The sequence below is a fragment of the Anabrus simplex genome, chromosome X (genome assembly GCF_040414725.1).
Source record: "Anabrus simplex isolate iqAnaSimp1 chromosome X, ASM4041472v1, whole genome shotgun sequence".
Classification (NCBI taxonomy): Eukaryota; Metazoa; Arthropoda; class Insecta; order Orthoptera; family Tettigoniidae; genus Anabrus; species Anabrus simplex.
The window spans coordinates 178,066,189-178,084,653 of record NC_090279.1 but is presented as its reverse complement, the minus strand read 5'-3'; the positions used below and the strand labels follow the sequence as shown (position 1 = coordinate 178,084,653).

Sequence of the window (18,465 nt, the reverse complement as noted above, 5' to 3'; positions counted from 1 at the left end):
TTTCACAAAATTTTCCTCGCATCGGTTCATAAGCCATGTATCGGTAACTGAAGTTCACAAATACTGAATGCGAATGCTCTTCTGAATAACAACTACACACGAACTGAGGTTAAAGTTGTCACATTTTCTACTCTGCCTTTCTAGTAATTGGTATATGTCCATTCGCACATTATCTGGAAATTTATTAATGAGAGTCTGTTCAAGTACCTTCCCCACATCTATCCATTATGCTGCCTGCCTGTTTTGTAAAGGTCTGCATCTACACTACATAGCCTGAACCGTATGTCATTTCCAATAGTTTGTAAAAGCAATGGTTATAACTCTCGTTTTTCAAGATATTAATTAAGGACGTATTCTTGTTTTTACCTCCCTGAATATGAACATGAGCTTACTTTAAAGACCAGTCAGTCATACAGTAGATGAGGCTAGCACACCAAATCACAAAACAACAATGTAATACACAGATTTTGTGCCAAGAGAACCAGTTATTTTTCCTCTATCATCCTACGATTTTATTAGGTCCGATGAATCGACTAAAGCACATTGGTCGGTTAATGGTATTTTTAGATTAATCGGTTCGATTAATCGATTCAATCGACAGCTCTAATTTTAATTATCCTTCATTAAATGCTAAGTGCGAATATTCCCTGTAAATTTGTATAACCACAAATGCGTATTGTGATTACGTACAACCTCAACATCTTTGTAGTCTAAAACTGTATACAAATCTGTAATATTCGTATGTTAACTGTATTCCGCTATGATTTTGAATGTATGGAGGTTTGTGGAGACTTACCATGATATTTTGTTATCCAGATACTTGCAGAAGCTTTAGGAATGTTATAGATAGAGCCCGGAAGTTCAGGCATTTATTTTTGCTAAAATAGACAGGCAAATAAGCACCTAACATTTTGGAAATGAGCAGTAAAATAATGAAAATATGCATTTATAATGACAACAAATTGGCACTAAAATAATAGAGATACTTTAACATAAGCTATGTAACACACATCTGCATCACATTTTAGTACTTAATCTTACATCCCCCTGTGGGTGGGACGATAGAATAACGTCAAGGGTACCCCTGTCTGCAGTAAGAGGAGGCGACTAAAAGTATGGTTTGGCGCCCACCAAGCTGCCCCCAGCTGAGTCTAGCTTTGCTTCCACTTACTTGTGTCAAGTTCCTCTCTCTCTCTCGCTCTCTCTTTTACCTTTCCTGTCTGACCTTCCTTGGTCAACTCTTATTCTTTTCCGACCCAGACGGCAGTAGATTTGCGAGGCGCAGGGTGTCTTTCATTTTCACTATCTTCGTGGCCCTCCCCTTTCTTTTGCCGATATCTTTCTTTATTTCTCGAAGGATCGGACCTCTTTCATTTTCTTTCTGATTTGTGTTAGTAGAGCATGGTTACCAAGAAATTCTTCCTCTTAATACAATAATTACCACCAGCACTTAATTTTACGTACCAAGGACCTGGAGGTTTCAGTAGAGATTTGTATAATATGAAAATATCGTTCATGGTAAGTGTTATTTTCATTTATTAAGTTAAAATGAATTTTTATTTATTATAAATACAGTACGTACATTAAGGTAAGGGTGTATTCTGCTCAAAGGCAGGTCCGAACTTCCGCAGATGTATGCCTGAGCCGGAGTTTATGTACGGTAGGGTGGCCAGTTCCCTTCCACTCCTCCATTCCCTTACCCCCCCCCCCGCCAACAGCGCGTGGCAACCCACCCAAATCTTGACCACGCCGAGTGTTGCTTAACTTCGGAGATCTCACGGGATCCGGTGTTTCAACATGGCTACGGCCGTTGGCAATACAGTACATTGGAATTATACTTTCTCTTTCCATTGATTCATTTTATAGGGTGCATAGTCCGGCTCCATGGCTAAATGGTTAGCGTGCTGGCCTTTGGTCACGCCACAGGGGTCCCGGGTTCGATTCCCGGCAGGGTCGGGAATTTTAACCATCATTGGTTAATTTCGCTGCCACGGGGGCTTGGTGTATGTGTCGTCTTAATCATCATTTCATCCTCATCACGACGCGCAGGTCGTCTACGGGAGTCAAATCAAAAGACCTGCATCTGGCGAGCCGAATTTGTCCTCGGACACTCCCGGCAATAAAAGCCATACGCCATATATACAGGGTACATAAATAACAGCAAAAAATATCCACATAAACTCTAAAAGGCAAAAGAGGCAAAAATAATAACTCGTCCTACTTTTCCCAAACGTACGGAAATATGTTTGTTTCTATGTGACACTTTAATATACACACCGAGATTAAAAAGGCATTTTGCCTAACTTCCGGGATCCAGTTATAGATTCCTGCATGTGTGTTTGTAAACTGTAATCGTACATTCGAGTTTTATCTACTCTACTCAACTGGCCAGTTGTTCGGGCGTGTTCCATTGTAAGAACATTTCCAGAAGTCGATACATCTAGACTGTTTGTCGAACTGAGCTGACAGACTGAGTCAGTGTGTGTGTGTGTGTGTGTGTGTGTTATAGCGAGCAAGTTAGTGGAGTGGTTTAGTCTTGCCTTGTGATGGTGAACTGAATGATCAGTGTGAGGACGTGTTAATAAATAACTGAACTTGTCAGAATCGAGACCTACACATTTAGACATTAGAAAAATGGGGTGTGTTAACTTGTTTTTCCGCAGCAATGGAAAAGGATACTAAGAGAAAACTTAGTATGACAAACACATTACTCCTTAGTAATTCTTATTCTTTTTCTACCACTTTTTCCCACACCTGTGGGGTCGGGGGTGTGAACTGTGTCGCCCTGCTTTACGACCGGATGCCCTTCCTGACGCCAACCCTATATTGAGGAATGTAATCCCTATTGCGTGTTTCTGTGGTGGTTGGTAGTCTGGTATGTTATCTGAATATGAAGAGGAGAGTGCTAGGACGGACACAAACACCCAGTCCCCGAGCCAGAAGGATTAATCAGAAGCGAATAAAATCCCCGACCCGGCCGGGAATCGAACCCGGGACCCTCTGAACCGAAGGCCTCAACGCTGACCATTCAGCCAATGAGTCGGACATTACTCCTTCGTAATATGCCTACATACTTAGAAATCATATAAAGCTATACCATAATATATAATTCATTATTCAAAATGACGGTGTATCATGGCCACAATTTTGCCGTTCCTCTGATAATTTCCAGGCACATGAATATTTTTCTATGATCCTTTTTCATTATGATTACTAATGTTACAGTTACTGTAATCAGTGAAGTCCATAAATTATAAATACATTTTTTTCATGAACTTATGTTCAAGTATTTTTTAAAACTAAACCAATGAAGATAATTCCTTGAGTCCTTTTAAGCACGTCGGGACCAATAACAAGGAAGTAAGTAACACAATTTAAATAATATATTATACTATTTCATCTTCCATCTCCCTGTAGTATTATTTTAATTTCAGACAGAACATTATTTAGTTCTACAAATAACTTAACTGCTTCTGCCCCGTGTTGAGACTTCAAATCCTGAAGCGTTGAATCCTAAATACAATTTAAAGGAATGTTTGTCAAAGATCTTAAGGATCTTCAATCAAAAAATATTTTAAATAAAGGATTTTTATTTACAACAATGTTCATCTAAGGTTTTTATGGATACAACTGTTAGTTTCCACGAACTTCATCATTAAGAATTTTAATTAACAATTCACACCAATTTTATTGAATATGTGACTCGAAACGTTAACAAAGTTTGCTAATCATTTTAAATGTCCTTGTATATAAAAGTGTTTTTAATTTCTCTTACCAGTCTAGTAATGTCATTTTTATATCTGATATATTGTGCAATTTATTCTACCTGATGATGTCCCTTAGGGGAAGAAACATGTACTAGATTTAATAAATTATATATGTATTGAATAGGAGGACCGCTTAAATATAATATTTATATTATTCTTAAATATCTTGATTTACTCAATGTACATAGCTAATTAATTTTAGTACATATACTTTATTTATTTATTTATTTATTCACGAAGCACAAGATACAGCTACACTGAACAAATTTCACTTGCACTCAAACAGACTATTTAACAAACGTAAACTTTCATAATAAAATATAACAAACATAACAAAATATAACAAGATCAGTACACAGCCTACTAATAACAACTGTCCAAATCGAAAACCATGAGAATGTCCATGTTCCTAGCCAAGTCGTCGTGGGTCAAGATGACGGTATAATCCCTTCATATCAACTTATCTTTAAGATACTATTTACACACCTCTCGAATACACTTTTATTTGATGATATATCAAGCTCTTGTCTCCTATTAATATTGTTAAAGAGTGTTGGGAGGCAGATTAGGAAAGATCGTTGAAGTATTGAGTGCTGAGTGTGGGGAATGTGGAGAAGGTCTTTGATTCTGGTGGAGCGGGAAGGAACGCGGAGAGAGAAGAGTGAGACGAGATGTTCCGAGCGCTAATGCCCATTTAAGATCCCGTGAAGGAAACTCAGGTCAGCTACCTGTCGCCTGATGTGCAGCGGTGACATATTAATTGCCATTAATACCTGCTGCGTAGACAGATTTCTGAGCTTGGGGTTTCTGTTCCTTACAATTGCAGCAAAGAAGGACACTGCTCTGTCTAACTGCTTAGTATTGGAGGGGGAGGCTGTTGTCCAAATAGGAGAACAGTAGTTTAAGAGAGGTTGAGTGATCATGAGGAAGAAGTGACGAAGAGCAATGGGGTCAGAAATTTCTGTGAAGCGATAGAGAATGCCTAGTAATTTCATAGCCTTGGTTGTATATGTTTCTATATGGGTCTTAAATTGTAATTTTGTATCGAATATTACACCTAGGTCACGCTGTTGCGTAACCACTGTGATGGGCTTGTCGAGTAGGTAATATGATGTCGGTAGAGGAGATTTACGTAGTGTTCAGAGAAACGGTTCTGAAAAACCGAAGTTACGGGAAAAGAGTAACAAACTTACCGAACTTTTGGTATTAACTCCGAGAGTATTGGAGATATTAACAAACATTTTGCACTCTTATAAAGATAAAAGTTCAATTTTAAATGAAAGAAATAAATAAATTGAAAATTCGCATTTTTGGTAGGTCAAAGGTGTTGGTTCCCCTCTTAATAATGTCGCAGTGTTGCTTATAATTTTGTATAACTGTGTAGTCGTTAATCGAACTGAGTAGGAGCTGTGTGTTGTAAAGGATAGACTCAGTGACAGTAAAGTGATTTTCCAATCAGGAAGTGAACGTATCTCGTGTGATATTTATTTACACAAATAAAATCGCATTGAGAAGGATAGGAACTGGTGTCTGGATAGAAGACACTTGTGCCTTGGTTAAATACGTTTGGAATCTGTCGTATTCGTACCTAAACATCCTTTCCCTATATTTACCCAATATCTTCTTTGAATTAATTATGGGAAGTTCTCGAGGTTGGCCTCATTTCTCTTCCCCTTCAGGAGGTGTCCACCGGAGTGAAACCTAAGGATGACGGTATTCTGGTATACCTACTTAGGTTGTCAGCCAGTTGAATACGACTATCAGTTACAGTAGCTGATAGTCTCATCTTTTGGAATATTTCTTCATTATTAAATGATAAAGGGGCGTGCTTAGTTCAGTAGTTAAGCTGCTGGGTTCCCACCCAGAAGGGTGAACTTGAATCCCGGTTAATCCTGGGCTGACATTTTCATCTCGTGTATGAGAACTGGAGAAATAAATATACAGCAACCAATACGCCAGAGCTCAATGACAGAGAAAGGCAGGTACATGAATAGGATAGAGAAGCACCAGTGGGGGAGACAAGAGAAGAGGACACTGAAAATATTAGCTGAAGAAGAGGAGAGAAGGAGAGAGAGGATGAGGTGGTTCTGGGAGGAAAAGAAAAAAAAATCAAATCATGACAAAGCTGCCCGTGGTTTTACAGAGGCCGTAACGAAAGAAGAAGAAGAAAAATAAAAATGGTATAAAATAAAACGTTTAGCCTTCAACTATTCTATGGCGTGGCCCCCGGTTCACGGTAGCTGTGCCGCACAGTGCTGAACAGCTGTGATGAAGACCTGGTCAAGATCACTCCATACATGAATACACACATCTTCAGTGTATGCCTTTCAAGCGTTCAGTCTGCAAGCCTCTGCGAATTGTCTAAACGCCTCCACAAGTCTCTATCTGTAGCGTCGTTTAATTCCAAACCTTATAGTATTAGATAATTTAAAACTGACTTACCATCGTCCTCTTGATCTCCGTCTACTTTTCTTAACCTCCATGAACGAGTCCATTAGTGTTATATAGTCGTAATATTAAAAGTTAGGTTCTGACAGTTCTTAGAGGGGGGGGGGCATTTACTGCCAGCCTGGGCTATGGTTGCCATGGAAACGTGGGCGAACCCACTTCGGTTGCCATGGAGATAAGCCTGCCGGCCGGCTCGTGTTGCTTGGAGTTGCCAAACCTCTCATTCCTGAATTACGAACGACAGAACACAACGGTCTGAACGAACGAACAAGTGAGGCGAAAGCGAGGGAAAGGAGAAAGGAATGTAGGAATATGGCAACACCGTACAATGCTCTTCCCTCCTGATCTATCTGTTAAAACGCTTCTTTTAATGTTACCCCACCGCCGGAGCCGGTTTATGCGAACAGAGTAGTTCCAGTCAATTCAGATATAACTGGAAAAGCATTCTGGCCTTTCTGAGGTTGTCTAGAGGGCTGGAAATATACCATAGGAGTTTAAAGAATTGATTGAAATTAAACACAATGTGTACATATGTGTTAAATGTTACAATTTGTCAGTATTTTCTTTTGGTACATCACTTCGTTGTTCTTTTTTTTTACCAGTCTTTGGCAAGTGTGCTGATGCGTTGTGTTTGTTCAGTACAATTCATCAGGACAGGTCATTCCGCAGAGACGGCAGATACATTCTTCGTTTGACGCCCTAGGAGTTTAACGAAGTACTAAAACATTGACGGTTCTAGGCGACGAACGGATGGGGCAGTGACCATGGCTTTAATTTATTAAGGCACAACCCTAGAATTTGCCTGATTTGAAAATAGTAAACCACGGAAAACCATCTTCGAGGCTGCCGACGGTACCAATAAATTGATTGACTCAGGTCTGTCTTTCATAACACCTTTGAATATGAAACAACTCTTCGAAGCCTCATTACATTTAGCACGGAAGACGAGCTTCAAAACAACCTTGGAACAAAAAAAAAAAAAAATGCAGTGCTCAAACAAAATTTGACTCACCGAATATTCCTGCTTTCTTCAGTAGCTTACGTTTCGACAGGATTTTCATCGCCTGTAAACAAAAGAGAAACATGTTACTCTCGTCTAAGGCTATTATTAAAATCCCAATTTTTGCTTGAAGACAAAATAATTTATGAGTGTGTTGTACAGAATGCCTCAAAATGATTTACTCGATCTCCATTTGAAACACTGGAGTGGCGAGAGAAACTCGTAACATTTCTGATCAAGGGAATGGAGATTTGTGATAGTCTGTAGAACGCAGCAGCAAGGGCATCTTATGGTTAATGAGGAAGCAGTTCAGAAATACAAGTGTTTAAGAATAGCAAAGTAGAAAGATCACCTTCCTTATCGTCCGGCTCCACGGCGAAGCAGTTAGCGTGCTAGCCTTCGAGTTCGATTCCTGGTAGGGTTGAGGATTTTAACTTTCATTAGGTAATTCCTATGGCTCAGGGGCTGGTTGTTCGTGCCGCCTTCAGCATTAATCTTAAGTAGTGTCCTAACCTCAGTTACATGGAGGTCGTCTGTACGGTGTTAACTTACACTGCCACACATGTTCAAGGCTGCGACATGTAAATCCTCGATAAAAAGAAGGAAAAGAAGAAGAAATGAAGAGAAGACGAAGTAAAAAATGAGGGAATGAAGAGAAGTACCGGTAATAAAAAACTTCAAGTAGTGAAGAAGAAAGAATTGGAAAAGTAAAGACGTAAAGGAATTAGTGAAAAAGAATAATGAGTAAACGAATCAGTTAAGAGCAGAAGAAGAAGAAGAAGAAGAAGAAGAAGAAGGAGAAGAGGAGAAGGAGAAGTAGAAGAAGTAACGAGGAAGAAGTGGAAGATACAAAGAGAAGCAAAAATGAAATGAGAGTAGCAGTAAAGGAGACGAACAATAAATAAAGAGTAAGAAATAAATAAAGAATTCGAATTATTGAAATACACATGAATAATAATAATAATAATACTAATAATAATAATAATAATAATAATAATAATAATAATAATAATAATAATAATTGTACCGGGCGGTACACCTCCACGCCGCTTATTTAAACCTTGCGCCAGTTGAAACTCCCCTACTGGGAGAAGTCTGAACTTTGTCTTATGTGTTAATTTTCAAGTTACCCTGAAGATGCCACTACTTGGAAATTTTGAAGTTTCTGAACTGTGTTGTTTTCGATGTATTTTTGTTTTGCTTGTAGTAAGAAGTGTGAACATTCTCTTCTAGAGGACACTACTGAAGAACTACAACGGCGCACCCTAGTGCGAAGTGAAAGAACTGTTTTTTTTGGAGAAAATTTAATTTCAAAAGTTTGTTCTTTGCTAAATTTCTTTCAGTCATTGTTTAAGTTGGCAATATTAACTCTTTCTTTCCCCTTGTTTTGAATTTAGCCAATCCCGAATTTCTTTAATAAATTTTCCACCAATAATGTGTTTCTTCTTCATCTTGTGTAGGGGTTTTCTTTATCCACCAATAAAATGTTTGTGGGCGGGTGTTTTCCTTCCTGAAACGCCTCGAACTTTCTGCGAGAGTATATAAACTGCTGATTTTAGGGTCTCCGGGCCACTTCAGTACCATCTTTCAGTGTGTAAAGTACATAGCAGGGGGCGGGAAGCGCCTCTTTCTTCGGGGAGCAGTTCAACACCAAGGTAATGGCCTTTTAATAACTTCTTTTCTTGCTAGCTCAGCAGTTTAACTCTCGGGGCGGGTCCGAAGCGTCTCTACCATGTAACTTTCCTTAAAATGTAAAGACTCTTAGCCTCTATTCTCTTTCAAAACTACATATTGGGATAGAGAGTGCTTAACCCTCTCGATCTCCCACTCATATTGTTCTGAGGTGAACTTATTTTTCTCAACCTATTCCGTAACAGTAATGTAAATTGTTTCTTTCTTAAGTCACCTCTTTAGTATGGGATTAGCCCTTGCATTAGCGGCCTAGTGCCAGATTAGGGTTTTAAACAAGTGTATTAGGAGTGCTGATCGCCTCCTCTCAATTGTTATTTTAGAGGTCAAGTAATTAACCTTTTTCTCACTTAATAGACCTCAGTAGGTTGGGTATATTACCCCTGAGTATATGTCCTTAGAGGACAACTTGAAGGTGGAGTTTGGTGTGGCTTTTGATAGGCTTAAAGTTGAGAGCGAGTGGCTCTTTTTCGAAAACTGAGTGTTGTATGCCTCGAGGAGGCTTTACTGTGTAATTTGGAGCAAGTGCTCCTGGGCTTGATTGGGGTCTTCTGCCCCTTTGTTGAATTCTGTATATCGTAAAGTTGGGCTAATTGCTCAGAATTGTGTGTCTGGCTCTCGGAGCCCAAATCCTGTAATGGTACATTCTCGATTAGTGGTTTTGCTACTCTGTACCTGCCATTATTGTTATTTCTTGTTTTTTGCTAAGAAAATATAACCTTGTTAAATTTTACATTAACTTTAATTTCGTAGTTTGAGACCCGTTCACACCCGCACCTTCTTTCACCTCTAACTACCACGGAAAACTCCGTAATAATAATAATAATAATAATAATAATAATAATTGAAGAGAAGACTAAGTAAAATCATGGTATGAAGAGAGGTATCGGTTAGTGAAGGAGAAGGAAGTAGAAAAATTAAAAAGAGGAAGGAATAGGAAGAAGAAAAGAAGAAGAAGGAGCAGTAAATAACAATCAATGAAGAAACGTAGCGAAGAAGAAGAAGAAGAAATAAAGAGAAGACGAAGTAAAATGAAATGAAGAATAGCAGTAAAGGAGACGAAGAACAATAAATAAAGAATACGAATAAAGAATTTAAATTATTGAAAGTGACAGAGTGAATAATGACAGAGTGAATAATAATAATAATAATAATAATAATAATAATAATAATAATAATAATAATAATAATAATAATCTACATGCGAGGACATATCGCTCCGTAATACAAGCAAATTAAAATGTTTTACATGTTCTACAGAAATATAATAGAGTTTAAATACATTACAAACAGGGGTATTTTTTAAACGCAACCCTTAAAAAAGAAAAAGTAAAGAACACGGAGGCTTCCTTAATAGCTACGAAAGAAAGTCTGTAATGTAAATATTCTTGGAGTGAGCCCCGTTATGAGGTTTGCCTTGCAGGGGGCTTTGGAATGGGAGCTGTGAATGTTATTTGCATAAAGCTTGCGGTATTATTTCATGGCCCTCTGAACACCTTCACCCACACTCTAGTTCAAGACCGCTTTCATTTGTTAGGATGGAGGTTTACGTGCGCTCTCGTTCACGGGGGATATTAAAGAAACGTAGCCTCGAGATAACTCCCTATTGTGTAACTTTTTCAAGAAATAAAACGCACTCTTCTTTGTCTACAAAATAACAATTCTGTTGCACCATACTTCCTGCGTTAGTTCGGAGCTAAATTCTATTTTCATATGATGAGATTCTGCAGAAAACATTGTGATTACAGAGGTGGAAAATGAATAAATAAAAAGACACGGGAGGCCGCTTGAATTACTGTATTTAAGTGAAACTCCTGACGTGTTTTTTAAATTAGAATTCTAACACCTCAGGCTCAAGCTTCTGACGCTGATTCGTTCTGCAGAAATAATTTTGGACTCATTCGGACCCTTGCTGAGTAGTTCCCTCCTGTGTACCATTCCTAATAGCGTGTAGAAGAAAGTGTGCGCTTAGTTTACCTGCTACAGTGGTTCTGCCGCACAACGGCGCTAACTACGCTAGCCGATCACAGCATTACGCTCTGCAGTATACGATGCTACAAAAAAAGAAGTTATGTTTGTACAAACATGCCGCCTTTCTTATGCAGGACCCTAGGTAATTTCCTCGCCAATCTAATACGGGGGCTGTAAATCAAGTAACGGCAACGTAGTCCAGACAATGGCGGAGACCGGGAATGCGCAAATAGGTGGCGCTGTTGTCGATGTGTAGCGTGTAGTTGACGGACATCTGCTTAGGAGTGTTGTTGCTGTGTGGCGTTGAAGTGAAGAGTGTCGATTTCACCGCTCTAAAGCATGTTTTCAAAAGCGTTCGTGGATTAAAATCGATGTTGCCAGTAGCAAGAATGCATCAGAATGTTATCGTGGATTACGTGAAGTCTGTGGTGAGAATGCATTACCTTTTTTTGCCCCCTTACAAGTTGCTTTGCGTCGCAGATATACTGCCGGCCAAACGTTTCCAGACAAAACATATGTATCCGCACGTATATCTTTAATGGTTGTTTAATGACAGAATATATTACTGTAACCAAGTTTCGAAGATTTTCGGGCAACGGTGACAAGTTTATGGTCGACGTTCAACACCTACAGTGAGACATGGAGGGGACTCTGTGATGGTGTGGGGTTGTTTCACATTCAGTGGGGGTTGGTAGACTGCACCGAATTCAAGGGAACACTGGACAAAAACGGCTACAATTCCATCCTATCTCGTTATGCTCTTCCGTATGGATAGCAACGTGGGTTTGTCCTCCAACAAGACAATCACCCCAGACAAACGTCTCGCTATTGTATGAATTATCTACAAAACAAACAAAACTCTGAGGAATTGCTTTTTAGAGGAATGGCCGCCCCAATCCCCGGACTTAAATCCAATTGAGCTGCTGTGGGAGGAGTAGGATCGGCAAGTCCGAAAAGAGAGAACTTCTTCATCGGAAAAGTTGTGGAAAATCTTGCAGAATGCCTGGCAAAGTATACCTGTATGAGTGTTAGAAAAACTTGTTCTGATAATGCCGAGAATTGTTAAAAGGTACTTGCAGCAAAGCGCTGTTTCTTTGATGAGAAACGAGTGTGATGTATTCTGGCGATCTGTGGGAGTTAATGTGTGCATATTGCCTACTTCTTCCTCAGATGCAATGTAAAGACGTAGTTTTACTGTAAATATTATTTTTAGAATATATATTTGCCAATTCCTTGCATAAGTATGTTGTTTTCTTTTAATCTCACTCGATTCTTTAACAGTTCAATGCTTCTCCGTAAACTTTTGGCCGGCAATGTAGATCTTATGGCGACGATAGGGTAGGGCCGTGGCCTTAATTAATGTACAGCCCAGCATTTGCCTGGTGTGAAAATGGGAAACCACGGGAAACCATCCTCAGGACTGCCGACAGTGCGGTTCCAACCCTCTCTCACCCGAATAAAAGTTCACAGCCGGGCGCCCGTAACCGCCCAGCCAACTCACTCGGTGAATACTTAACCGTATAGGATGGTTGCATGATGGGTCAAGGCGTCAAGCTCTCATTGCAACGGTGGCATCGGAAGGTCTTGGAACATCCTCCGTACTCACCAGACATGAGTCCTTGTAACTTCGACCTGTTTCCGATGTTGAAGGAACATCTCCGAGGCAGCCGATGCCTTGACGTGCCATCTGTTCTCCGCGCACTAGGGCGCTCCCTCTCTGTCATCAACAGAGATCGCCCCACCTGCCAACGGTCCCCAACGGCTTCCCGACCTTTCGCAAAAGGTAGTAGACTTTGCGGTTGATCACACTGAAGTAATACAATGCTATGATTGTACGTGTTAGTTCATTAAATATTGCGTTTCATTAATGTTGCCGCTACTTTATTACAGCCCTCGTAAATGCACATAAACACATTCCAAGACATTAAATTCAGCTTCAGACGCAGAGAAAAGAAAAATACAAGCTATGTTTTTATGTTATTTAATAAATAAATAAATAAATAAATAAATAAATAAATAAATAAATAAATAAATAAATAAATAAATAAATAAATAAATAAATAAATAAATAAATAAATAAATAAATAAATAAATAAATAAATAAATAAATAAATCCGTCAATCAATCATCTGCATTTATGCCAGTCGTCTAAGTGGCAGATTCCCATTTGTTGTCTACCTAGCATTTTCTTAAATAATTGCAAAGAATTTGGAAATTTATTGAACATCTCCCTTGGTAAATTATTCCATTCCCTAAGTCCTCTTCCTATAATAAATATTTGCCCCAGTTTGTCCTCATATTGTGATCTTTACTACTTAAAGAACACTTAACCTTATTCGTTAATTCATATCATTCCCCGCCATCTCTCCACCGACAGCTCGGTACATACCACTTAGTCGAGCAGCTCGTCTCTTTTGTCCAAAGTCTTCCCAGCCCTTAGTTTGTACCATTTTCGGAAATCACACAAAACAAATCACGCTGTTTCTAGTTCTCGAATCACGTTATTCTAGTGAGGGCCCCATACACTACAATCATACTCTAATTGTGGTTTTAACAGAGACTTCCTATGCCGTCTCCTTTAAATCGTTACCACAACCTATAAATACCCCCATTATCGCATGAAGAGATCTGTAACCTTAATTTACAATCACGTTTATGTGATTACCCGCAGTGAAGATCTTCCCTGATATTAACGCACAGGAACAGAGTGATCAATGCAATGATTAAAATTTTTCTTTTTGGTTGAACTCAAAACCTGACTTTTTACCATCAGACCATTGACTGCTGTCCACCTGACAGCATTGCTGAGGTTTTTTGTCATTCTCGCACAATCCTGTAAGGTACTGAAGGCCGAAGTGTGGAAATTACAAAGCTGTTGTATTAATTTAAAATTCTGTAATATCTGAAGCCCTATATTTTAAGTTTAGACTCACAATCAGTTAATTAATAACTGTTAGATTCTTCAGTCTGCCGAAATTAATTTTGAATAAATACATTTATAAACTATATGAAAAAGAAGACATTTGATAACATAATTATATCTGAAGAAGAAAAGATTTTTTGGCAAAATTACAGAAAAATAATAATTATTTTAATTTAAAAATGAAGTTGTTAAAACTTGAAGTTGCTTGTTGAAATCTGAGGTATTAAGGAAATGTAACAGTGATTCAGAAAATATTACCTTATTGGGATATTGCAGGCTTTTTTTTCTCGTGGTATAGTTTGATCCATTCTTGACTTAACTGTACTAATAACTATGCTATCAATACATAATTTTCTAGGTTTACCATTCATTTAGATGTGTCGTGTATACTCTAGCCTGGGTAACAGTCCTGCTATAAGATTTGCACACACATATTAGGGGCCCGGCTTATTGGCACCTCTAGAATTCATGCTACTCTCACTACATTACGGAAGAGCGGGTAGCTTCCTACTGGCCAAAGTATAGTCGTAATATTGGAAGAAGATTTCTGACAGATCTTAGAGGGCGGATCCATTTACTGTCTGCCTGTGTGAGGAGAAGGGAGGAGGAACACGGTTGCCATGGAAATGATACTGTTGGCCGGCTCTTGTTGATTGGAGTTGCCAAACCTCTCACTTCTGAACACAGCGGTCTGAACGAATGAACAATTGAGGCGGAAGCGAAGGGAAGCAGAAAGGAATACAGAAATGTGGCAACACCGTGCAATGCTCCTCTCTCCAGCCCTACCTGTCAAAACGCTTCTTTTAATATTATGGGTATAGTTAGAATTCGAACCTATTACTGTCTTATCATATAGGGGTTATTAGCAATATCATAGGCAAAACATTTGTACCCCTCTAGTCATTTCCAAGTAAACCCCGTTGATAAACGCTACTTTAGAGGGACTGGAAAGGCTTTACTGACGGTAAACAGAAGAAGTAGAAGCTTCACTAAAATTAAGAGAATTATTTTCCCCACACATTTGCATCAAGATGAGTTTGAAATTCATTTAACAAAACCGAAAGCAAGACTCCCACACGCAGTATATTTTTCAATTATTCTATTCGCATATGGATTAATTCAGTTTTGTTTTATTGCACGGAAAGTAAAACAAATTATGTTTCATGGAAAGAAAGGAGAGAGAGAGAGAGAGAGAGAGAGAGAGAGAGAGAGAGACTGAAATACCGAGTAAATTAAAAAAAAAAGAGAGATCCACACCCACGTTCCAGTCCGACAGTGGGATGGTAATTGGAAAGCTGAATAGAACGATACAGCACAATACCGTTGTAGAGTAATTATATATGAAATTTACAGCAGGCTCCTATTACAGACTAATTTCAGTGTAACTAATCGATCAATTGTCTATCTCCGATGTGATGTAGGCTAGACTTCTAAAAGAACAGGATAATTTTGTGACACACTCAGCAAGGTAACCCAGGATTTAACCATGGCGTGGTCCTTGTTTGAGATCCACGTAAAGTCGCGTCGCAGGCATGGGAAGCTGAAAACCACAGGTGGTACTGGCTGTGTATCCATGATGTGGCATCTTGATAGGTGGTTATCCCGTAATCTGTGCGGTGGGGCAGGAAATTTGCATGGCTTTATAGCTGCATTTAATTTTGTTTTAATTAATTATTTTTTCATGGTCTGTTTATTAATCTACAGCAGGGGTTGCCAGACTTTCAGAATGGTGTACAACTAAACTGACAATCATGTATTCGCTGTATCGCTAACACCGCACGTTGTTTTTAGAACTTAAATTTAAAATCCCACTATTTTATTTAGTAACTAGTGATTATAAACTTAATTACTAAAATTGATTTTTCTTATTTTCGACTTTGGCCACGGAAAGTAACACTGTACATTCATTCTGATCCTTATTTTATTGTATTGAAATAGTTCTTTATCCTTTAAATTCGCTGTTTCCTCTCTTGTGTCCAGATGTTATTACCTTTCCTCTTCTTCTTCCCCTGGAAACTTTTGTATCATTCTTCAATTATTCTGTTCGCATATGGATTAATTCCGTATTTCTTGCATTATATCGTCTGTTATTCCAATATTCGTCATATCTTTTTTTTTACTTCTTGAATCCACTGTTTGCACTTCTTACTCATGGAAACATGGTTAAACATTCATTTTGCCAATCTGCTGTCATTCATTCTCATTATGTAACCAAAAAAAATTCTACTCTTTCTGATCTTGTCTGACACGGATTCATTTTCTTCGTCCCTGTATAGATATTTATTCCTCCTATGTCCAAACTCCCCTTCCTCCGTTTTCAATGGTCTCAAGATTTTCTCCAATATTTTCCTTTCCCCTTTTTCTCTCTCTTCTATTTCACCGGTTTTAATAGAGAACAAGCATTCTGTGGCATACTGACTCCCTGGTGTTGGGGGTGGTTGTGATTACTGTTTTAAGAGGAAGTACAACTAGGCAACGATCCTCTGTATAACACTCATGAGAGAAAAAACTCGAAAGGGATCCGCCACTTCGAAAACTGAAGGTATCGGCCATAGAAAGACAAGGTCCACGAAGGGTGTGAAAATGAAAGACTCCCTAGCCCTCGGAAACCTAATAGCGTCGGGGTCGGAAAAGAACAAGAGTTGACTAAGGGAGGTCTGATAGGACAGATGAAAGTGAGGAGCCTGGAAAAAGTCAGTGGAAGCAATGCCAGGCTTAAGATAAGGGATCCGTGGTCGCCAGCCCACGCTACGAAGTTCAGAGCCCTTGGGGCCCTTCTTAGTCGCCTCTTACGATAGGCAGGGGATACCATGGGTGTAATTCTACCGTCCCCACCCACAGGGGGCACAGAATCTCTGGTTTGATTACTGTGCTGTAGCGTTTCATTTTAGTTTTCCTTGAGATATTCTTTTTTTTCTTCTGCAATTTGCTTTACGTGGCACCGACACAGATATATTCTATGGCGATGATGGGACAAGGAAGGGCTAGGAGGAGGAAGGAAGCGGCCGTGGCCTTAATTAAGGTACATCCCCAAGCATTTGTCTAGAGTGAAAGTGGGAAACCACGGGAAAACATCTTCAGGGCTGCTGACAGTGGGATTCTAACCCACTATCACCGGAATGCAACCTGATAGCTACGCAGTCACTGGATCGGTATTCTTCTTATTGTAGGTATCTTTAATCAGTTAGTATGTTAGTTCCAGTTTTCTTGTTCCTGATCTGTTCGCTTCCTTTTCGAGTCCATTAATCTTAATTATTTCGTCTAGGTATTTAAATTTATTAACCTTGTTGATTTCCTGTATTCCATTTTTGGTGCTGCGGGTGAAACTCTAATTTAGATCACGAATGAAATGGCGTATGGATTTTAGTGCCGGGAGTGTCCGAGGACAAGTTCGGCTAGCCAAATACAGGTCTTTCGATTTGACTCCCGTAGGCGACTTGCACCTCATGATGAGGATGAAATAATGATGAAGCCAACACATAAACTCAGCCTCCGTGCCAGCGAAATTAACCAATCATGGTTAAAATTCCCGACCCTGCCTGGAATCGAACCCGGGATCCCTGTGACCAAAGGCCAGCACGCTAACCATTTAGCCATGGAGCCGGAAAATCCTAATATTTCTTTCAGAAAGTTCATATGTTCTAAGGCAGTGTTTATACTTCTAGAGAGGATTTCTATGTCATCAACGAAAGCCAAACCGTTTACACCAAGCCCTTTGTGGTTTGAGTCTTGCCTTATCTCATGATGGAGTCCCCATTTTTTTAGTTTTTCTTCCCATACTATATACCTTTTCCTGGGCCCTACTGAAAAGAATCGGGGAAAGTCCATCTGCCTGCCTGACACCGGTCCTGGACCTTGTGTCAGTGAAAATGTAGCTAACTATATTGGCTGATTTTGTGTCATTGGAATAAATGGGAAAGGTCAGATTTAAGAAATCCCGAAGAGAGAAAGAAAAATGATTATAAAAATTCTAGGCTCAAATATAAAAAGCGGAGAGGAGACTCAAATCTAACAAAGAATTGTATCAAAGAACAGAAGGAGTGGTTGAATTCTTCAGAAAGAGGAAGATAGACCTAAAATGGTTTAGATATGTGAAGTTGGAATTGACTAAGATGGGGGGAGGCTGTTACGGAAGAGGACAAAATGGGCAGAAATAAATTTAAATAACTCGTCAAGAAGTTCCGTGGTTTCCAGGAAACTGGGGAAACACTAGTGAGAGAAAGGAAGGTCCTATAGAGAAGAATAGAAGAAGGAAGTAGGAGAAAGGAGGGAAGGATACTGGCAGAGAGAGAGAGAGAGAGAGAGAGAGAGAGAGAGAGAGAGAGAGAGAGAGCAGAATATGTTAAAAATAATGCAAAGATTGTCAAGCGTGGTCAATAGATGATCGAAACGAAATAATATAATAATAATGTGCTGAAAAAGTTGGGATATAAATTTAATTTGAGGAAACTAAGTTCATTTGTACTAGATTCAATATTTAGAAATTAAACACAAAATACGGGCAGATAAAACAGTTTCCACACATCAAATACCTTGGTGAAATTGTAGAACCAACAGGCTTAGAAAAGGAAGCACAGAAAGTTTGCCTAAGGGAACTCAAGAGAGCGTACTGGAGAACATGCGATATTTACAACAAAAAATGCACGTTCACAAAGATCAGGCACTAC

The 18,465-nt window shown here is 39.1% G+C and overlaps 1 protein-coding gene across 1 annotated transcript in view; it reads right to left on the bottom strand.

The window, feature by feature from the left end:
• LOC136885912 (calcium/calmodulin-dependent protein kinase kinase 1) overlaps positions 1–18,465 on the bottom strand; it is an 890,523-nt gene that overhangs the window by 44,711 nt on the left and 827,347 nt on the right. Inside the window, exon 5 of the mRNA XM_067158603.2 lies at positions 7,228–7,279. Within this exon, the coding sequence (XP_067014704.2) occupies positions 7,228–7,279 (52 nt within the window). The remainder of the gene's footprint in view (positions 1–7,227; positions 7,280–18,465) is intronic.